Consider the following 21,864-nt stretch of genomic DNA (forward strand, 5'->3'; position numbering starts at 1 on the left):
ACTCTATACACTCTCTCTACACTCTCTCTACACTCTCTCTACACACTATACACTCTCTCTACACTCTCTCTACACACTATACACTCTCTCTACACTCTCTCTACACTCTCTCTACACTCTATACACTCTCTCTACACCCTCTCTACACTCTCTACACTCTCTCTACACTCTCTCTACACTCTATACACTCTCTCTACACTCTCTCTACACACTATACACTCTCTCTACACTCTCTCTACACTCTCTCTACACACTATACACTCTCTCTACACTCTCTCTACACTCTATACACTCTCTCTACACTCTCTCTACACACTATACACTCTCTCTACACTCTCTCTACACTCTCTCTACACACTATACACTCTCTCTACACTCTCTCTACACTCTCTCTACACTCTATACACTCTCTCTACACTCTCTCTACACACTATACACTCTCTCTACACTCTCTCTACACACTATACACTCTCTCTACACTCTCTCTACACTCTATACACTCTCTCTACACTCTCTCTACACACTATACACTCTCTCTACACTCTCTACACTCTCTACACTCTCTCTACACTCTCTACACTCTCTCTACACTCTCTCTACACTCTCTACACTCTCTCTACACACTATACACTCTCTACACTCTCTCTACACTCTCTCTACACTCTCTACACTCTCTACACTCTCTACACTCTCTCTACACACTATACACTCTCTACACTCTCTCTACACTCTCTCTACACTCTCTACACTCTCTACACTCTCTCTACACTCTCTACACTCTCTACACTCTCTACACTCTCTCTACACACTATACACTCTCTCTACACTCTCTCTACACTCTCTCTACACACTATACACTCTCTCTACACTCTCTCTACACTCTCTACACTCTCTCTACACTCTCTCTACACTCTCTCTACACTCTCTCTACACTCTCTCTACACTCTCTACACTCTCTCTACACACTATACACTCTCTCTACACTCTCTCTACACACTATACACTCTCTCTACACTCTCTCTACACTCTCTCTACACTCTACACACTCTACACACTCTACACACTCTACACTCTCTACACTCTCTCTACACTCTCTACACTCTACACACTCTACACTCTTCTCCCTCTTCGTCTCCACCATCGTCATCATCTTCTTCACATAGTGGTGAAGCGTCTTCCTCTGTTCAGACGACCTGCAGCCGTTACATAAAGTCACATAACTGGTGAACACGGTGATTAAATAGAAAGGATCCACATGTTTATTGATGTGACGTTTTCATCAGATTATTGGAGCAACTTCACGGTATTTACCTACAGTTATGAGGTACTTGAGTATTTCCTTATCATCCTTCTTTATACTTCTACTTCATTTATCTGAGTCGCTTTGCAGATTCCGATGATTAAAACCAAGTACTATCAACCAATAAGTGATGATCATGTATTGTTTATTGTTCATAATGATTAACTTGATACATCAATATGTACAACTATAGAATCATATCAAAGTATTCAGACATTGAGTATCATTCTTGTGCTACTTCCAACTTCCAAAGTATTGTAATATTTATGCACTATTACTTCCGTAACTAAGTTTTACTTGTAACTGAGTACTTCTACACTGTAGTAGTGGTACTTTTAGTTCAACAAATACCTGAGTACTTCTATCCTGCAGTATTAGTTACTTCATCAGTATTAAATGAAGAGACATCAGTTGAAGGCTCAAAAGAAGGAGCGTGTTTTATTTCCGTATTGATCGTAGGTACAAACATTTACTGCAGTCCGTGCTCCTCGTGGACGCCGTCACTTCCTGCGTCTCCGGCCGAGCAGAGGTCATGTGACTCCAGTCTGAGGGGTAAATGATGCACAGCGGATATAAGAGGAGGAGGAGGAGGAGGAGGAGCAGCAGCGGGGTCGTCATGACAACAGACTCACTTCCCTGAACACGTGGGATGAATCTGTTTATTCACAGAGGCTCCGCCTCCATTCGCCCGCTCGCTTTCAGAGGTCACGTTCCAACAGGGATCAAACCCTTTGCTGGTGGAACCGATTCGTTCCGCTGTTTTTAATCTGTCGTTAGTGCCGGTTTTTATAAGACCAAGGTTACGATAAAAAGAAAAAACGTTTTATATCGAGTTTGTGGAGTCGTGATAGCGATCTGCGTCCGTCAGACCACAAACTCCTCGAGCGGACGCACGTTCAGAAGCCGCAGCCTTCTCCTTCAGTTCAGACAACGGGTTAAAAATACCAAAGTTTCCTTTGGAGACACAGAAACATCTTCATGAAACGTTCCGTCTTCTCCACCCAGATCCACGGGCAGATGTTGGGATTATGGCAGCTGATTTTGTGATGGGTGTGAATTATTAATTGACCCATACACCTCCGACAAGGGGGAGGAGCCGGGATAGGTGTTTGTCATCACGTGGGCGGGGTTAATAAGGCGTTGTGTCCCCCTCCTCCTCCTCGGGCTCCTCACAGCCTCAGAGTGAGGAGCCCAGTCAGACAGGCTAACAGCAGAGGAGGTGAGGAGGCGGAAGCAGCGCTCATGCTCGCCTCCTGGCTGTGGGATAAGTTACGCTTTCCGTCTCGCTCCTCTTTTACCGCCTTCTCTTTGAAAGGAACTTTTTTCTTCACTTCCACTATCTTGTCAGCACCCTTGTTCTCCTTCTCCTCTGGAGTAGGATGGAACTCTGGGGGCTGGGTGCCTGGGGCGGGTGTGGCAGGTGGTTGGAGGTCGTCTGAGTCCCCTTCTGCTATGATGGTGCTGTTACTGGGAGTACTGGTAGGAGTGATGGTGGGAGGGTGGACATTAGGGCCGACATCCTTCCCTTCAGGCTGGAGGGAGGGGCCAGATGTTGCTGGAGGAGGAACAACTGCCTCCAGCTCCTTCTCCCCTTCAGGCTGGATGGAGGGGCCATTTGTTCCTGGAGGAGGAACAACTGCCTCCTGGTCCTTCTCCCCTTCAGGCTGGATGGAGGGGCCAGTTGTTCCCTCCTGGTCCTTCTCCCCTTCAGGCTGGATGGAGGGGCCAGTTGTTCCTGAAGGAGGAACAACTGCCTCCTGGTCCTTCTCCCCTTCAGGCTGGATGGAGGGGCCAGTTGTTCCCTCCTGGTCCTTCTCCCCTTCAGGCTGGATGGAGGGGCCAGTTGTTCCTGAAGGAGGAACAACTGCCTCCTGGTCCTTCTCCCCTTCAGGCTGGAGGGAGGGGCCAGACGTTCCTAGAGGAGGAACTGCCCCCTCCTCCTCATCCACATCTTCTGCTTCATCATCATCATCCTCCATCGTGTCAGCAACTACACAACCAACAACACAAGATAGTAAGTTGAGAAACGTCATCAGATCAATCGAAACATCTAACTATGTAGAACATTTACACTTACTATACTATAGAGGATCAGGACTAAACTGAGACTGGTTCTTAAGAAGATCAGGACTAAACTGAGACTAGTTCTCAGAGGATCAGGACTAAACTGAGGCTGGTTCTTAAGATGATCAGGACTAAACTGAGACTAGTTCTTAATATGATGAGGACTAAACTGAGACTAGTTCTCCGGGGAACAGGACTAAACTAAGACTGGTTGTTAAGATAATCAGGACTAAACTGAGACTAGTTCTTAAGATGATCAGGACTAAACTGAGGCTGGTTCTCAGAGGATAAGGACTAAACTGAGCTGGTCAGTCTGGAGATGAAACGTGCAGAAGCAGAACATCTCAAAAAGTCATACCACATAGGTTGTTTTCACACTTCTGGAAGTTGTCAGGACATCTGGAGCACCATTCACCTTCAACAAATGGCCGCTGTTCATCGTAGTTCCCTCTGAGGACATTTAAAGAGACAGTACAGTACACATACTTTATTGTAGTTCATGATTTATCTTTGTATTACTTCATACGTCATAGAATACTAAGTATAAAGAGTAGATGTCAACATACTCTTTAATTCAATAAATGCTCCTCTTAATGGTAGTAGTATTATCAGTAGTACTGTAGTGGTGGTAGAAGTAGTAGTAGTACTGATGCTGGGTAGTAGTATTATCAGTAGTACTGTAGTGGTAGTAGAAGTAGTAGTAGTACTGACGCTGGGTAGTAGTATTAGTAGTAGTACTGTAGTGGTGGTAGAAGTAGTAGTGGCACTGATGCTGGGTAGTAGTATTATCAGTAGTACTGTGGTGGTGGTAGAAGTAATAGTAGAAGTAGTAGTAGTACTGATGCTGGGTAGTAGTATTAGTTGTAGTACTGTGGTGGTGGTAGAAGTAATAGTAGAAGTAGTAGTAGTACTGATGCTGGATAGTAGTATTAGTTGTAGTACTGTGGTGGTGGTAGAAGTAATAGTAGAAGTAGTAGTAGTACTGATGCTGGGTAGTAGTATTAGTAGTAGTACTGTGGTGGTGGTAGAAGTAATAGTAGAAGTAGTACTGATGCTGGGTAGTAGTAGTACTGTGGTGGTGGTAGAAGTAATAGTAGAAGTAGTAGTAGTACTGATGCTGGGTAGTAGTATTAGTTGTAGTACTGTGGTGGTGGTAGAAGTAGTAGTACTGATGCTGGGTAGTAGTATTATCAGTAGTACTGTAGTGGTAGTAGAAGTAGTAGTAGTACTGACGCTGGGTAGTAGTATTAGTAGTAGTACTGTAGTGGTGGTAGAAGTAGTAGTGGTACTGATGCTGGGTAGTAGTATTATCAGTAGTACTGTGGTGGTGGTAGAAGTAATAGTAGAAGTAGTAGTAGTACTGATGCTGGGTAGTAGTATTAGTTGTAGTACTGTGGTGGTGGTAGAAGTAATAGTAGAAGTAGTAGTAGTACTGATGCTGGACAGTAGTATTAGTTGTAGTACTGTGGTGGTGGTAGAAGTAATAGTAGAAGTAGTAGTAGTACTGATGCTGGGTAGTAGTAGTAGTAGTAGTACTGTGGTGGTGGTAGAAGTAGTAGTAGTACTGACGCTGGGTAGTAGTTGCAGACCAGGAAGGAGGCTCTCTCCCAGTCTAAACCCTCCATGTTGTTACAGAGATGGAAGGCACAGCCGACTCTGTGTGTGTCTGCCCACACCATCTGTAACGCACACACACACACACACACACACACACAGCTTAGATACACACATACAAATGTGTATATAATTTCATATGCCAATATATTTGTATCTGACCTGTGTATAGTGTCCACACATCTGGTCTTCATCACAGGTGTTGTTTTGGAAGTCAAAGTTCTGACGTTCTACAGGAATATAGTACATTATGTATGTATATATACATTTTACTGACAATACCAATAAATATAACTTAAAAGTAAAAGCACTTATTATGCAAAATGTTTTATCAATGGATTCACCTCTTCACAATTACATATTTCTTGCACCATTGGATTATTATTATTGATACATTAAATAGTCAGAGTTGTATCAACATTTGCATTTAATCAATACACGACTATCAAATCAAATAAATTCAGTACGATTGTAAAACTCTTGACGATATCGGCACGCTAAAGAACCAGAAGAACATTTGGGGCCCGCTCTTCTCCTTGTGATGGTGGACCAGCAGGTCAGATATTTGGTTCTACAAACGGATAAAGAAGCTCACCCAGAAACCATTTCTCCAGAGCCTCCCGGAGGTCCAGAGGCCCGGTGCCGACGAACAGGTTCTCCCCGGTGTCCTCCAGCTCCGGGTTGTGGTTCCAGATGCATTTGGCGGCGTAGCCCTCGGCGATGATCTTCAGGCTCGGGTCCCATCGCTGCAGAGAACCAATGCTTCAAGTTTAGTGGAATGGAATTCAGACTCCAGAGCTACTGAACTGTGATTGGTTAGAACTGAGAGTAATTCTCTGCTGTGATCGGCAGATGAGCTTTGAATAAGAGTTCGGTATGACGTTTAATTTCGCTTAATGACGTTAGCTAGCCAGCTTGCTAATTAATTCCACCGTGCTTTAATGGTACACTGAAGATCACAATGTTCTTTCCTACGTCGATACAAGGGTATGTGGATGAAACATTAGTTACTTATTTATCTTATTTAGTGACTGGCTAGTTAGCCAGCTAGCTTTCTAATTCCTCGGCCCTTTAATGCTATGCTGACGATATCAGCGTGCTTTCCTAATCTATGAAATGTTTACGGATAAACTATTAAGTTGTTTCATTTATGTTATTCAGCAACTGGTCAGTTAGCCAGTTAGCTTACTAATTCCATCAACCTTGTGTGCTATCTGTGTCCTCTCCTACAAAGACCCAAGATTATGTGGATGATGTGTTAAGATATTCAATTGTACTCATTCAGCAACTAGCTACTTAGAACGCTAGCTTGCTCATTGAACTGCCACGCTACACTTGTTTTCTGGGTACTATAAAATGCGCCCTGCTAGGTACAAAGATCCCAGTTTGTGTTCAAATAAACTGCTTTTTGGTTAAAAAGCCTGCTAGACAAAAAGAGCCAAACATTGAAGCCAATGAGCTCTAGCCAATCACAGCACGGTAGGGGCGGGACTAAGTGGAGCACTCTTTGTAAACTAAAGGAGTGTTTCCTGACGTCATCGAACGACAACCTTCACAACGGCCACAGAGATCCTTGTTTTTTGGTCGGGAATGACATCATGTTGTGAAACACACACACACACACACACGTTTTACGAGACCGGGTCAATAACAGCCTCTAGTTGGAAAGAATATAACGTGACATCTCATATAACCGAGGAAGAAGCAGAACATTTAAATTCACATGTTTGACCCCGAGTCAGGCATGAAGTCGTCATGTTTTCTCTCCATACGTATGTGTGACAGTTTATTCCCTTGAGACGACGTCCTCGTGTCCCACCTGTCAATCCTGACCTTTGACCTGTGACCTCTCTCCCAGCACCGGTCTGAGGTACGTATTTAACTCCCTCTCCATGAGCTGGACCACGAGTCAGCTACTCTCACAGAAGGATTCAGTCCATTTACACACACTAATAAAACCCTCATTTGAGCTGTTGATCTCGTTGCTTCTGTTACTGAGTCCAAACATTTTGTTGAGAAAGTTAAAAAAGTATCCTGTGAATGTGCACAAAGATCATGACCTTTTGAATTGACACACGCTGCTCCGGGACAAACAGGTGATCAGGATCTTTTCTCAAGGAATTCATTTTGTAAAGTTTTATTGTAAACAAAGTCTTCCATCTCCTCCGATCGTGACCCAGGACAGTGTGTGATGTGGACTGTGACCAGTGGGAGCTGATCCCAGACCCTCCCCAGGGGAGGGGGGCACAGATCTGTGTCACCTTAGACTATGTAACTATGTAGACTATTATAACTATGTAACGCACAACTGTAGAAGGAGCGCTTGGACGCGTGACTTGTATGTGTTGCACCTCATACCTGCTAGCGTCTAACAAACGTCCTGTTCAACCATCTCCCACCGCTGCCGAGAAAACACATTTCACACCACAACGAACCGCCGAGCAGAGACTCTGAGGGGTTAAATTACTGCTTTTAAATGAAGTCATGTTTAATAAACATCGTCATAGTTTACTTCGTAAAAAAAAATACATTTCATCTGCTGATAAAAATGACACACAAAGCAGCAAATGATAATAAAAAGCACAAATACAGATAAATAAAACTGGCTGATGTTGGATGATGGCCGGTAGAAACCTGAGCAAAGATTATAATGGTTTTATGATTTCAGACCTGAAGTCGCTTGACCTTATTCACACATATGAACACATGAACACGTGTGGATTCATCCGCCGCTGAAAATAGTCCCAACAGCGTTGGTTTTGGTAGTTCTTTGGTAGGAACCAACGGGCCCCGGACAGGAAGCCGGACTGTATTCAAAGACAAACTCACGTCTTGCTTTTGTTGACGGTAAGAATATAAAAAAATAACCAAACTTATCATTTAAGTTATTTTGTTGCTATTTTTTCAGATGAGACAGCAGAGATTTACATATGTGTCCATTTTGTGGTTTGTGTCGTTGTTGCTAAATTGCTGATGAACGTGTGTGTGTGTGTGAGTGCGTGTGTGAGTGCGTGTGTGTGTGCGTGTGTGTGTGTGTGTGTGCGTGTGTGTGTGCGTGTGTGTGTGCGTGTGTGCGTGCGTGTGTGTGTGTGTGTGTGTGTGCGTGTGTGTGTGCGTGTGTGTGTGTGTGTGTGTGTGCGTGTGTGTGTGCGTGTGTGTGTGTGTGTGTGTGTGCGTGTGTGTGTGCGTGTGTGTGTGTGTGTGTGTGCGTGTGTGTGTGCGTGTGTGTGTGTGTGTGTGTGCGTGTGTGTGTGAGCGTCTATTGTCCGGCGATGACAACAATAGTCAGGGGTCTCCTCACATTCCTGTCTCTCTCAACATCTGATCCCTGTTATGACTCTCATCCACATGTTTGTGTACTAACGCACACACACACTGTGTGTACTGCTGTTGCCATAGCGATCAGTGTTGCGGGCTGACTGGACGGCAGCCTTTCTGACCACCGGGGGCGACTCCTCCCGTCCTGTAGAAGTCTACGAGAAAATGATATGGATTCATTCGATCGATCAGCTGTTAGATACTGCTGATCTCGGACCGCGGTAGACGGGGGGAATAGTAATTAAATATTGTCCTGCGGCCCAAAGATAATTCCTTGAGTTTTCCATATGCGTTCTAGATCCTCCCTCCTGCTTGTCTCCAGCTGAAAGAAATATATGAAAATGGAAATGTAATGTCATTTAATTTTCCATTTTTTCTTTCTCTATAAAAACAATGTGTTCTTCGTCGACCTCATCTGTTGCTCCGCCAAGCGCCTCCTCTCCCTCCCTGTCCCCCAGGATGATCCAATCGAGGGAAACACCCGCCTGCTATTTACTCAGCATGTTTTCTCTCAGGTTTTGAGGTTCTCCAAATAAAAAGAGAGAGAGAGAGAGAAAGGCGATCTGATCCGGGTACGAGGAGACGTCCACTGATGAAGTATTTAAACAACCCATTCAGGCTTCATGTGTTAAGCTGCATTCTGTGCAGTGACCAGCAGGGGGCGACTCCTCTGCTCCCATAGACGTCTATGAGGAAATGACTCTACTTCTCTGTAGTGACCAGCAGGGGGCGACTCCTCTGCTCCCATAGACGTCTATGAGGAAATGACTCTACTTCTCTGTAGTGACCAGCAGGGGGCGACTCCTCTGCTCCCATAGACGTCTATGAGGAAATGACTCTACTTCTCTGTAGTGACCAGCAGGGGGCGACTCCTCTGCTCCCATAGACGTCTATGAGGAAATTACTCTACTTCTAATGGGAGGAGGCTCTCTGGATGTTGAAATTCTTATCTCTGCCCTGTGAGGAATTATAAACCACTTAAAGGTTCAGATTATAGTTGAATCCGGTTTAATCATCTCCTTCAGGATCCCAGGTGTCCTGGACAAGGTGTCTTCACTGAGAGCAGAAGGGAGGCAGCTGCTCCCAAACTGTGATTAATTAAAAGTTAAAACAATCTTAGAACGCATGTGGGGAGGCATTCAGGTCCAAACCGACTATGAAATCCATCACTGCACCTCCATGAAGAGTTAAGCCTTCTCTCTGGTCCCCTGACTTAACCAACAACAAGCCCCCCCCCATGAATTAGTTCTGACCGGCACCTGTTCTCAGGTCAGTGGCCTGACCAACAGAAACCCTCAGCGAGGTTGTGACGACTTCCCCAAGTGAGCCGCTGCCCCTTCATTCACACGTTCACACTAAGCGAAGACGCGGCCCATGTAGCATGGCATCGACCCCAATGTGACACGGTGACGTGATCCTTTCTATATGAGAGAAAGTGGACGTTGTCATGGTGACGCCACCTCGTGGATGATATCTGGAGTAATGTAGTTGTTTTAGGAGCAGATGACGGTTCCCCTGGTGGACACGAGAGAAGATGCAGCTTCACCACATGAGGCTTCAGCTGGTCTCGACAGTTGTTTATGGTCACTTCAGTAAACCAAACCCTTCATATGTGATGGGTTTGATGGGTCTGAACAGTTTGATCTGTTCAATGTGTACATTTTTCTCATTGCTTATAGTTGTTTGGTCAATAATGAGTCTTAAAGCCTCATGGAGCCGCCAGTATGTCTACAAAAAGAGCTTCAGTGCGCTTTTACTGGAGCGTTAAAATAAACAATAAATTATAATTCTTAATATTCGGGACAGGCGTGTCCACGAAAGGCGGCGCGGGAACATGAGAAGAAGAAGCAACCAGAAACAAAGCCAGATAATTACAACAAGCCGCTCCAGAGATCACATGATTAGTGATGATGTTCTGACTCAGAAACACGGGACCAATGTGCATTTAACAATCCGTTTTCCTGTGTTTTGTCTCCCCTTGTCTCCTTTCCTTCCCCCCTCCGTTCCTTCTTCCTCCACCCTCCTCCTGCACCATATATCAGACCCAGACCTCCTCCCTCAGACACACGCACCATCTTCCTACTTTAAAACAGCCAGGGGCCTCACAGCTGGAGACGATTAGAACTGACCGGGACGCCTCCAGAGGCAGCAACAATGCCATGAAAGCTTCATTTCTGTTTGGCTTAGTTTTCCCCTTGAGAATATAAACTCCTAAATGCAGTTCTAGTGCGTATTAGTATTAAGAATATTACTACATCTAAGCTGTTTGTTTGGAAGGTAGAAGCTAAAAGTAAAAAAGAAACCTTTTATTATTTTAAAAGAACTCATGTGTTAAAATGTAGGAGTGATAACATGTCACAAATTGTAATTTGAAAGCGGCATAAACAGGATATTTAACTTAAAATCTGTACTAATGATGAATCTTCAGATACTAAATCCAATGATATAATCCAATGATGTAACTTTTCAAATTTCGTACCACCAAATTAGCCGTTTTTCTTTGTTGGGTTAGCTCTTGTGCTAACTGGTTAATCGTTTGTGCTATCGGGTTAGCTCTTGTGCTAATAACTGGTTAATTATTTGTGCTACCTGGTTAGCTCTTGTGCTAATAACTGGTTAATTATTTGTGCTATTGGGTTAGCTCTTGTGCTAATAACTGGTTAATTATTTGTGCTATTGGGTTAGCTCTTGTACTGTTAACTGGTTAATAACTTGTGCTATCTGGTTAGCTCTTGTGCTAATAACTGGTTAATTATTTGTGCTATTGGGTTAGCTCTTGTACTGTTAACTGGTTAATAACTTGTGCTATCTAGTTAGCTCTTGTGCTAATAACTGGTTAATTATTTGTGCTATTGGGTTAGCTCTTGTACTGTTAACTGGTTAATAACTTGTGCTATCTGGTTAGCTCTTGTGCTAATAACTGGTTAATCATTTGTGCTACAGGTCCACTCTCTCGCTCAATTGATGTGTGCCCATGAACCATTTAACTCCTGGACTTCCCTCTAGGTTTTCTTCCTTTTTGTTTTTTGTTGTCCCGTAACACTCACATACTGATTGCTTCAAACTGCGAGGGACCATTCCCCTAAAAGCCTTCAAAGATGAATGTTATTTATGATTTGTCTTTGTGTGGCAGTTCAAAGTAGAAAATGACAAAGGTGAATAGCTTCATATCTACGATGCCTTCAGGCGTTTGTAAGCTGAAGGGCCGGCCTGTCCCTGCAGAAGAATTCAGTGTATCTCCACAAAGCTCCATGTTCATTATGCAGGGCTGCAGAATCAGATTAGTGAGACTCGATGCGGATCCTGTTTCCGAGAATAAAGACGAGTCTGTGACCTTCACTCCAAACTTCTACCATTAAATTGAAAACTGCAAAAATGTGTGCTGAGTCCCGGATGCAGAAAATCTGCTTTCTCTTCTGGCAGCAGATGCTTCTGACTCATCCATTCAATGTTTGTAATAATTACCGTTGACCTTGTGAAGACCAACTTCTTTGAAGGTCAACGCTGTGTTTAGACTTTTAGGTAAATATGTATCAGCTTTTTAACAATTCAAACCAATAGTTTTTTCCCTCTTGTTTGTTGCTCTGAAACATTTCAATTATCCATTAGTTGTAAATTACAATTTAACCACGGACTGCTTCCAGGAAGTGGATGTCGTCATGGTGACATCACTCATTGGTTTGTGGAATGATGTTTTGAAGTTCAAAACAACTGTGACAGCATACAAGTCTCTGATTGAGACCTGTCAATCACTGTTTAGCCCCGCCCCTACAGCGTCCCCTGCTTTATGGTCTGTTTGACTCTAAATGGACCATCAGTCACTAAATGAACATCATGTTGTGTTGAAGAAGACTTGAAACTAGAGACTGAGACCATGAACTCATGTTTACAATGTTTACTGAGGGAATAAATCCAGAGAGAAGTAGAGTCATTTCCTCATAGACGTCTATGGGAGCAGAGGAGTCGCCCCCTGCTGGTCACTACAGAGAAGTAGAGTCATTTCCTCATAGACGTCTATGGGAGCAGAGGAGTCGCCCCCTGCTGGTCACTACAGAGAAGTAGAGTCATTTCCTCATAGACGTCTATGGGAGCAGAGGAGACGCCCCCTGCTGGTCACTACAGAGAAGTAGAGTCATTTCCTCATAGACGTCTATGGGAGCAGAGGAGTCGCCCCCTGCTGGTCACTACAGAGAAGTAGAGTCATTTCCTCATAGACGTCTATGGGAGCAGAGGAGTCGCCCCCTGCTGGTCACTACAGAGAAGTAGAGTCATTTCCTCATAGACGTCTATGGGAGCAGAGGAGTCGCCCCCTGCTGGTCACTACAGAGAAGTAGAGTCATTTCCTCATAGACGTCTATGGGAGCAGAGGAGTCGCCCCCTGCTGGTCACTACAGAGAAGTAGAGTCATTTCCTCATAGACGTCTATGGGAGCAGAGGAGTCGCCCCCTGCTGGTCACTACAGAGAAGTAGAGTCATTTCCTCATAGACGTCTATGGGAGCAGAGGAGTCGCCCCCTGCTGGTCACTACAGAGAAGTAGAGTCATTTCCTCATAGACGTCTATGGGAGCAGAGGAGTCGCCCCCTGCTGGTCACTACAGAGAAGTAGAGTCATTTCCTCATAGACGTCTATGGGAGCAGAGGAGTCGCCCCCTGCTGGTCACTACAGAGAAGTAGAGTCATTTCCTCATAGACGTCTATGGGAGCAGAGGAGTCGCCCCCTGCTGGTCACTACAGAGAAGTAGAGTCATTTCCTCATAGACGTCTATGGGAGCAGAGGAGTCGCCCCCTGCTGGTCACTGCAGAGAAGTAGAGTCATTTCCTCATAGACGTCTATGGGAGCAGAGGAGTCGCCCCCTGCTGGTCACTGCAGAGAAGTAGAGTCATTTCCTCATAGACGTCTATGGGAGCAGAGGAGTCGCCCCCTGCTGGTCACTACAGAGAAGTAGAGTCATTTCCTCATAGACGTCTATGGGAGCAGAGGAGTCGCCCCCTGCTGGTCACAACACAGAATGCAGCTTTAAGACTTGAAAACGTCCCTCGGACTAAAACAAGAACAAAAACAAATTCAACTAAGCCGATTAATTGCAGGAGAAATTCTCTGAAACATTCTTGTGAGGAATTAGTTCAAAGATTAAATCTTCTGCAGAGAAAAATGGAACGAGTTTCTCCTGCAGCTTGGTTCAGCGAGGGAGCCGCCAGCTGACATTTAAAGGACAACATTACCATAATTACACCAGCGTCTGCCGGTTGACTAACGCACCGTCACGAGGACGTCTTACCAGGGGCAGCATGGCCGAGGCGCTGGGGGACACCTGTCCTCTGTAGTGGTTGTGCAGCTCCACCAGCAGCTCCTCCTGCTCCTCGCTCAGGTAGCTCCGGGCTCCGGGCAGCGCCAGGAACCCCAGCAGGAGCCAAGTCCAGAGAGGGGCCCCGGCCCGGGCAGCAGCCCTTCGCCGGGAGGCCCCCTGGAGCTCCGAGGGGCTCCGCTGGTGCATGGCGGTAAAACCAGGGTCTTGAGGGTGTGTATCCTGAGGTGGTGGGTCCAGAGTGCCGTCTGTGTGCGTGTGTGCGTATGTGTGTGTGTGCGTGTGTGTGTGTGTGTGTGTACAACAGGCCACTTTAAGAGTGAGTCGAGTGTGTTCGTCCTCAGCGCCTCTCACTCTGCTGATCGCTCTGTTACTGAGGCGGTTTTAAGAGAGAGAGAATCCTCCCCCCCACACACACACACACACACACACACACAGTTCACACACTGCACGGACTGGTACGCAAAACAACCCCCCCCTCGATACTCTGTCCTCCCCCCCCTCCCCCCTCCTCATTTCCCTTCTTCTACTTCCATTTATTTCATTGGCTCCACGTTTTCCTCTCAGAGATGCTGAAACAACACAAAGTGATTTAAATGTTTCACTACTGAATAAAGTTATTTCATTGATTAGTGATCATAGACAACAATGTGTGAAGAGACACGCTGAAGTTCAACATGTGTGTATTATTTAATATATTTCCCAGGAGGCCTCCTCCTCCTCCTCGTCCTCCTCCTGCAGGCGACTGTGGGTGAGTGGGGGGACACGGTCGTCCTCAGAGGGTTGACGGTTCGATCCCAGACCGGTGGGACGACTAGAGCAGCGCTGCACAGTCCAGCCCCCATTCTGAAGAGCAGCAGCAGAAGAAGAACCGCTGTCTGAGACCCCACCCCACCGTTCCCATTGGTCGGTTCTGTGTGATGTCACAGTGTGGGTGCGATGATGTAATGTGTCATGAGGGGATCGTCCATGAACCCAGAACGCTCGGTGGTTCATGTAAACCGACTACGACGTGAGTGTGCACTGCCTTAGCTTAGCATAGCTTAGCTTAGCTGTCTCAGTTTAGCTAGCAGGCTGAATCCGCTTCAGAGGGTCAAGCGGCTCGTTGAAGACCCGTCGTCAGAATCCACATTTTAGTCTTATTTCTTCTCCCTCTTCCACACCTTCTCTTGTCTGGTGGCTGCTCAGCTGGACCACACCTGGACCACACCTGGACCACACCTGGACCACACCTGGACCACCTGGTTCTCTCACGTTGATCACATGATGAAATGTGTTCCTTGAATTAGAATCACCAGCTGAATTAAACCCACCTGAGAATGAACATCACCCGTCACTCACACGCTGCCACACACTCAGGCGGGCTTATTGATCCGTGTGATCGGCTTTAGATATCGATGCACAAACCTTGTGTGTTTGTGTGTGTGTGTGTGTGTGTGTGGCACAGATGCAATCAGACACTCACAATGTTCTTGCTTTCTTTGAGCTGTTTTCATTCTCTCAGCCAAGTGCATCAGATCATTACGCACACCCAGCTGTACGGCTCACGTTTCACCACACGGCACATTCCTGTGTGTGTGTGTGTGTGTGTGTGTGTGTGTCTGTGTGTGTGTGTGCTGGAGGAAGCCGAGGTGGTGAACACATGAAACTGAGTCCTGTCGGTCACCGTTTTCTGCCTAACAATGACTTCAGGTTGTCGGTCTGCAGGGAGACCCGGTACACGTGTGTCCTGACCTTACACACACACACACACACACACACACACACACACACACACACACACACACACACACGAAAAACGCATGCGTTAGACAACCAAAGCACTTTGCATAACGATACAATGGTTTATTTAATTAATTAATAACGTCTATGAGGAAATTACTCTACTTCTCTCTGGATTTATTCCCTCAGTAAACATTGTAAACATGAGTTTATGGTCTTAATCTCAAGTCTTCTTCAATACAGATGATGTTCTCAGGTTTTACATGATTCTAACGTTTAGTTCTTTGAGATCAATGAGTGCTGCATTTTGCTCTGGACACAGTCGACTGGGAGGAGACCAGTATGGAGCGATTGATTAAAGTCAATGATCCACTGGGAGGTTTAATTTAAGGACTTCAGATGAAAAATCTCTACAGAACAGAGTCATTGTTGTGCAAGAATAAAAAGACACAGAAATAAAGTAAGAGAAGTAAACTGGAATTCCCCTCATACTGGGACTGTTAAACTGGGCCGAGGGGCGAGTACCACATTCCTCACAGCTGCACACACACACATAAATCTATACATCATAAGACTAGCATGCGATGGTGAGTGCACCGAACCCGGCCCTCGTGAGCCTGTTGTCATTGACAGGCTGCTGATGGCGAACAGATGAGTGTGTGTGTGTGTGTGTGTGTGTGTGTGTGTGTGTGTGTGTGTGTGTGTGTGTGCGCGGAGGGTGTGGACCTTCTTCAGTGTGATTAGTTTGGGAACCTCGAGCCAAATGCGAACATTATGCAACGTGTGAGCAGACCAGGGTGAGTGTAACATGGCCTCTGTGTGCGTGTGCGTGTGTGCGTGTGTGCGTGTCCCATTATCATCGCCATCATCTGTTCTTGGACCTGTCTGCAGAGCTGCACACGCCCGGTGATGATGTCATGTGTACAGGAAGTTGACCACTCCTTAGAGACGATCACAAACCTTCACAACCAAGCCTGAACACTGGGACCCCCGACCCCCCTCGACCCGAGACCCGACTCCTGCTCCATCCTCTTTTTACCCAGAGACCGTCTCTAACAGGAAGTAGGCGTGGCGGGTAGAGACGCTGATCTATAAGTTGGTGCTGTGAGGAGTTCTGGTCCAGAGGAGCAGCATTAAGAGACACAGACGTCTGTAAGGACATTTAAAATAAGGGTTCTCATATCTAATCTGATATGAAGCAGAAGTTGGACGAGGGAAGGAGGACGAGCTGAAGAAGTTAGTCATGATGGAGTCATTGAGGAGACGGATCCAGAGACACACCCTTTGGGGGGGTTGGGTGTAAATAGTCTGTACAGCATCTTCCGACCACTTAAAGCGCTTTAACACTACATGACATCACTCAGCCATTCACACTCATTCACACACTGCAGTCACAGCTGCAGAAGCATCGATGGTGCCTTGCCCAAGGACACGTGGACATGAACCACCAACCCTCTGATTGGAGGACGACCTGCTCCCCACTCGCCCACAGTTCCTTTTTTTTAATTTATCTGTCAGTCGGGGAGGATTTCATGTGAGAAGATTCATTTTGTGCACAAAGGAACATGAACCATGTCATCACTATACCATATATATACTATATAAGACTGAATACTGATCAATAACCCGTATGTTACATATACACACAATATGACACCAAACAACGTTTCTAATAGATAAAAATATATTTCACTCATTTTAAATTACAGAGACAAAGTCGCAGTTTGAGTTTTTGTTTCGCTGCTTCACAAACGCAATAACTTGCATCATGACTTATTGTTCATGAACGTCACATCTGGAACGCTCACACATCAGCTGATCCCACGGCGCGTTCAGGCGTCATCCGAGAAAACTTGTCCCAGGACGGCGAGTCGAGCGCTGAAGGGCTGAACGGGGCAGGACAGCAGGGGCGTCTTCCTCTCGCCCGGCTTCAAAACAATGCTCTCCGATGGGCCGGGAGGCGGGCCCTCCGATGGGCCGGGAGGCGGGCCCTCGCTGCGCCCTCGGTCCGGTTGGCCGCCTGGCTGCATCAGGCCCAGCAGGACGTCCCGCAGCTCCTGGCGGTCCCGTGCGTGGCGCCCGCAGCAGTGCAGCGCCGCCGGGTCCAGAGGGTGGGCCTCCGTGTTGAAGATGAAGCCGCCCGCCCCAAGAACGCACCCCCCCCCCTCGCCACCCTCCTCCCAGGAGCCGTCACCTTCCGCCCCCCCGCCGTGCAGGAAGTGGGCGGGGTCAAAGAGCAGGTAGAGGTACTTGATGGTCTCGGCCAGGAAGAAGGACTCCATCCGGTTGTCCAGCTGGTGATCTCGCAGGTCCTTCACCTGAGACCAGAAGGACCCGCTGGTCATCATTGCTTTTACACAATTAGTCCGTTAAATAATGAATAACGTTGGTTTCAAAATCAATTCAATTCTAAATCATCTGGTAGCAGTTTCTCCAGTTTGAAGAATTCCTGTTTTTATTATTGTACATTAAACATCTGGAACATCTTATGGGCTCAATAATCAATAAACTCCTCTGATAAATCATCTATTGGAACTATTGTTCCCAGCAGACAATCAACTAGCAAGTAGGGGCGAATATTCTGTATTCAAATATACATTCAAATGGTTGTTTTAAAAAACTAAAAACTGCGCCGCGACTGTCAGCTTAGTGGCGCCTGATATGAAACAGACCAGATCGCCTCCAACAGCTTCCTGTGCGAGCGAGAGATCTGTGCCGGTAATATGTTTAAACTTAAATCAGTTACCTATATAAGTAGTTGTGTCCCGTTGTATTAATTTATCCAGTTATTGACGCGTATAATGCGCAACCACATATTCGAATATATTCGATATATATGTGTTTTTTTAAAGTGAATATTCGTCATTTTTTAGGAATTGTGACAGCCGTCTTGGCCACTGACTTTTACAGTTCTTAATTAGGCCCAATGGCTGAATTAACAATGTAGAGACTCGTTTAAAATGAAGACTCTCATCATGTTCTCTTTCTCTTCTTCAAACAGGAGGTTTGTTTTGACTCTGCACCGCCGCCGCTAGATGGCACTAGACCCCTCCCTCCCTCCCTTACTCCCTCCTCCCTCCCTCCCTTCCCCCCTCCCTCTGGTCTTACGCTGGCGTATCCGCAGGGTGTCTTGGTGATCTTCTCGATGGACTCGAGCGCGTCGAGGCCCAGCTGGAGGTAGGTGTGGTCGCCCGTCGCCCTGAACAGGTACATGGCGCTCTCTATCAGCTCTGCAACGGGCAAACAAGATTTTCAAAATAAAAGCCTGCAGGTTTTTCTTTTAAGTTGCGGAAGTGGTAACGTGGGGTCTGCGTGAGCGGCGCTCAGCTGGCGGACCCACCCGGTCTCAGCGGGTACCCCTCCCTCTTGTCCACTGTGTAACCCTGAGGGATGCTGTAGAACTCGGGAAGACCTCCAAACTGTCTCCACACCGAGTAGTAGTTCTGGAAGGTTCTCACCGCGCTGTCCAGGTTCCCCAGGAGGGACTGAGAGCAGGACGGACGGCAACTTAGTGAGTGAGAGAGTGTGTGTCTCTGTATGTGTGTGTCTGTGCGGTGCGTACCTGCAGGCCGGGCCAGAAGGCCTCCAGAGACTGGAAGACGGGCATGGAGACCGTCCCTTTGTGCATCTGGACCCACAGGTACCAGTCGTCAAAGCGGGTAAAGTTCTGGATGGCCCGGTCGTACTCTGAGGAGAACAAACTAGATCAGCGGGTCGGTGGTGCGCTGCCTTGCTTAAGGGGCTTCCTTGTCGTCGCGGTTACCCAGGAACATGTGGAGCAGCTCCTCGTCCTGCAGCAGGATGGCTCCTTTCACCAGGTACTCAAAGTAGGAGTCCACTCCGGCGCCGATGCCGGCGTCCTGGGCAACCCACTTCTTAGACAGGACGTCGATGTGGTTCCCCACCTGGGCAGCGAGGACAGACAGGCGGGGACAGACAGGCGGGGACAGGCAGGCGGGGACAGGTGTAAAATAGGTACAATAAACTGAACTAACAAGCCGTTTGAGAGCCACTGTGTCTGTATAAAGAGGAGTGTTTCCATGGTAACGGAACTAGACAGACAGACAGACAGACAGGTGTCCAGACAGTCTGTCTCTCTTTCTCTCCCCCCCCACCCCTCTCTCCCTCGTTACCAGCCCGATGTTGGACCGGGTCCTCCACAGCGCCCTTAGGGCCCGGCGGGCGGCGTCCTCGAACGCCTCGTCGCCCGTCAGCCGGCTCAGCGTGGCGAACTCCAGGATGAAGGTGCCCACGCCGGCGGTGCAGGTGACCGGCGTCTCGGTGGGACTGACCCCCCTCAGCAGGTTCACCGTGCCGTACGGCATCCCGGTGGGGGTCTGGAACGCTGGAATCAATAATATGTATTTAGAAGAAAACGGATTCACACATATTTGTGTTCAACCTTTGTCTCACCGGGTTAAACTCAAAAAACTGCTGGATCGTAAAAATGTAGTAAAAAATGCAAAAACTGCAAATTCAATAATTAGAATAAATACAATCAGATCTCAAATAAAATGACAAAATAATCTAGTTTAAAGAAAACTCACACTAAGGGAGCATCAGGAGAAACGCTGCAGGACCTCAGGATGACGAACATACTAATTCAGCATTATTATTGATTAGGTGTGTGTGTGTGTGCGTGTGTGTGCGTGTGTGTGTGTGTGTGCTGTATTACCAGGCAACAGTTTCCTGGCGGCCTCCTCGGCCATCCTCAGCAGCGGCCCTGAACACGGCCAACCGGGCTCCAGCTCCATCTTCGCCCTACCTGCCAACAGGTGAGCCGACAGCAGGCCGCCGACCACTGCGCACACACGCACACGCTTTGACTACTGCAAACAAAGAGGAGACGCGGTGACTCGTGGCTCACTCCGAACCTCGGATGTTGGTCTCGAACACGGAGGCGTTGACGTCGATGTCAAAGTCCACGGTGTCCTGGAGGAGCGACGCCACGCGCTGGAACTCCGTCTGGTTCCCCAACACCTGCGCAGGAACGCGCTCTTTAAACGTCACCTGAACGCAGCGTCGCTCTTGAACAGAACTTTCCACTAACAGTTATTTATTTATGTCGGGCGCTTACCAGCAGGGTGTCCAGAGCGTCGATCAGAGTGAGAGAGAAACTGGGGGGAGCGAATGTCACAAGATCCCGACGTTACACAACAACACAATCTACAGCAAAAGAACGAGCTGTCAAACTAAATACTGAATTATTAAAATACATTAACAACTTCATAAAAGGGAAATATATATAACTAAGAGTTAATTCGTTGTACAAGAAAAGGTTTGTTGGGGTTTCTGTGTCTCTGTGTTTCATATTTGAGAAAATAAAATCGGACAAAAAAGGACAGTAAATAAACAACAAAAATGGAAGAACGTTTTTCCTTCCTGAACATATGTGACGTTATATTTTTCTTCAGCTTTATTAGTCGTACCAAACACAAAAATGTCAGTCTACCTGCCCCAGGTGTCATGTCCATCACAGGTGAGTGGGCGGAGCTCGTCATAGGGGAAAGCGTTGTCAAGGTAACTGTTGTAGGCGTGGTAGAACATTGATTTGATGCGCTGTCTGATCAATGAAGCAGGTCACAGGAGATGATGGTTAAAGACTGAAACGCAATAAACCTGCAGCATTGTTTATTCCACATTAATCTAGATTCATTTCGATGAATTTAAACTTATTTAGATTTATTTGGATTCATGTATCACGTGTCCTTTGTGGCATTAATGTTTGAGACTGGTCTTGACCTCAAAAGGTCTTTAGTTTAGACAAATATCAAGTTGGAATTATTTCCACTGTTTATCTAATAGTCATTACTTATAGCTGACTATTAGCCAAGTATTTATACTGTTTATCCATTACTTATAGCTGACTATTAGCCAAGTATTTATACTGTTTATCCATTACTTATAGCTGACTATTAGCTAACTATTTATACTGTTTATCCATTACTTATAGCTGACTATTAGCTAACTATTTATATTGTTTATCCATTACTTATAGCTGACTATTAGCTAACTATTTATACTGTTTATCCATTATTTATAGCTGACTATTAGCTACAGTTTATTCCTTACTTCGGGTATTTATTCAACTATTTTAATGGAGTGATTGTCGCCCACGTGACAACATTAAAATCTATTGACATTCACATCACGGGCTCACTGACAGTGCAACTGTTGCTGTGCGTTTCCCCTCAAAATAAATGAATAAACACTAACGTTACATTTAACTGTGCACAGGTACAACAGAGAGGTGCGTTTAATTAACCGGAGCATTTCTGCCTCATGCTCCGTTCTACATACAGTCTCTGCAGGTGCTTCCTGTTACCTGACAGCAGACATCTCCTCCTGGCTGAAGTGACGCGTCGTCGCGTCGCTCAGCACCCAAACAAACAGCGTCACCAACACGGGAGCGCGCATGGTGAGACGCGAGGCCGCGCGGGGGCGAGCGGCAGGTGAATAAAATAAAAACAGAAAGAAGGGAACGAAACGCAGCAGCGCGGGTGGGTTTGCTGCTGTTGTTGCGTTAGCCGCCCGGAAGTG

General features: G+C 46.5%; 2 protein-coding genes across 3 annotated transcripts; both read right to left on the reverse strand.

Annotated features, from left to right (window-relative positions):
• Positions 1-1,428: 1,428 nt before the first annotated feature.
• Positions 1,429-14,055, reverse strand: LOC120829717 (uncharacterized). 2 transcript variants are annotated; one of them, XM_078081375.1, is made up of 7 exons: positions 13,576-13,953; positions 5,574-5,724; positions 5,141-5,208; positions 4,934-5,043; positions 3,723-3,814; positions 3,055-3,290; positions 1,429-2,988 (listed from the first exon to the last, which is right to left on the reverse strand). In XM_078081375.1, the coding sequence occupies exons 1-7, from the start codon at positions 13,789-13,791 to the stop codon at positions 2,470-2,472; spliced, it is 1,392 nt and encodes a 463-aa protein (XP_077937501.1). In that variant the 5' UTR covers positions 13,792-13,953; the 3' UTR covers positions 1,429-2,469. The 2 variants fall into 2 exon arrangements, with proteins under 2 accessions (XP_077937501.1, XP_040050010.2); XM_040194076.2 differs by having other exon boundaries at positions 1,429-3,290; positions 13,576-14,055.
• A 2,756-nt stretch (positions 14,056-16,811) lies between these two features.
• edem2 (ER degradation enhancer, mannosidase alpha-like 2) lies at positions 16,812-21,863 on the reverse strand. The gene is made up of 11 exons (XM_040192658.2): positions 21,650-21,863; positions 20,777-20,887; positions 20,402-20,441; positions 20,199-20,304; positions 20,000-20,125; positions 19,458-19,669; positions 19,088-19,229; positions 18,887-19,011; positions 18,665-18,809; positions 18,433-18,554; positions 16,812-17,642 (listed from the first exon to the last, which is right to left on the reverse strand). The coding sequence occupies exons 1-11, from the start codon at positions 21,739-21,741 to the stop codon at positions 17,157-17,159; spliced, it is 1,707 nt and encodes a 568-aa protein (XP_040048592.2). The 5' UTR covers positions 21,742-21,863; the 3' UTR covers positions 16,812-17,156.
• Position 21,864: the final 1 nt, after the last annotated feature.

The sequence above is a fragment of the Gasterosteus aculeatus genome, chromosome 2 (genome assembly GCF_964276395.1).
Source record: "Gasterosteus aculeatus chromosome 2, fGasAcu3.hap1.1, whole genome shotgun sequence".
In the NCBI taxonomy this organism is placed as follows: Eukaryota; Metazoa; Chordata; class Actinopteri; order Perciformes; family Gasterosteidae; genus Gasterosteus; species Gasterosteus aculeatus.

Bases quoted from the DNA above. Each gene is read 5' to 3' on its own strand.
- LOC120829717 (XM_040194076.2), bottom strand. From the start codon at position 13,791: ATGCACCAGCGGAGCCCCTCGGAGCTCCAGGGGGCCTCCCGGCGAAGG. The intron at 3,815-4,933 runs GTCAGTACTACT...AAATGTCCTCAG, and splicing joins GTCTGCAACTACTACCCAGC to AGGGAACTACGATGAACAGC. The intron at 3,291-3,722 runs GTATGACTTTTT...TTGGTTGTGTAG, and splicing joins GTGTGAAAACAACCTATGTG to TTGCTGACACGATGGAGGAT.
- edem2 (XM_040192658.2), bottom strand. From the start codon at position 21,741: ATGCGCGCTCCCGTGTTGGTGACGCTGTTTGTTTGGGTGCTGAGCGAC. The intron at 20,126-20,198 runs GTTCGGAGTGAG...GTGTGTGCGCAG, and splicing joins GTTCGAGACCAACATCCGAG to TGGTCGGCGGCCTGCTGTCG. The intron at 19,670-19,999 runs GTAATACAGCAC...TATTGATTCCAG, and splicing joins CGCCAGGAAACTGTTGCCTG to CGTTCCAGACCCCCACCGGG.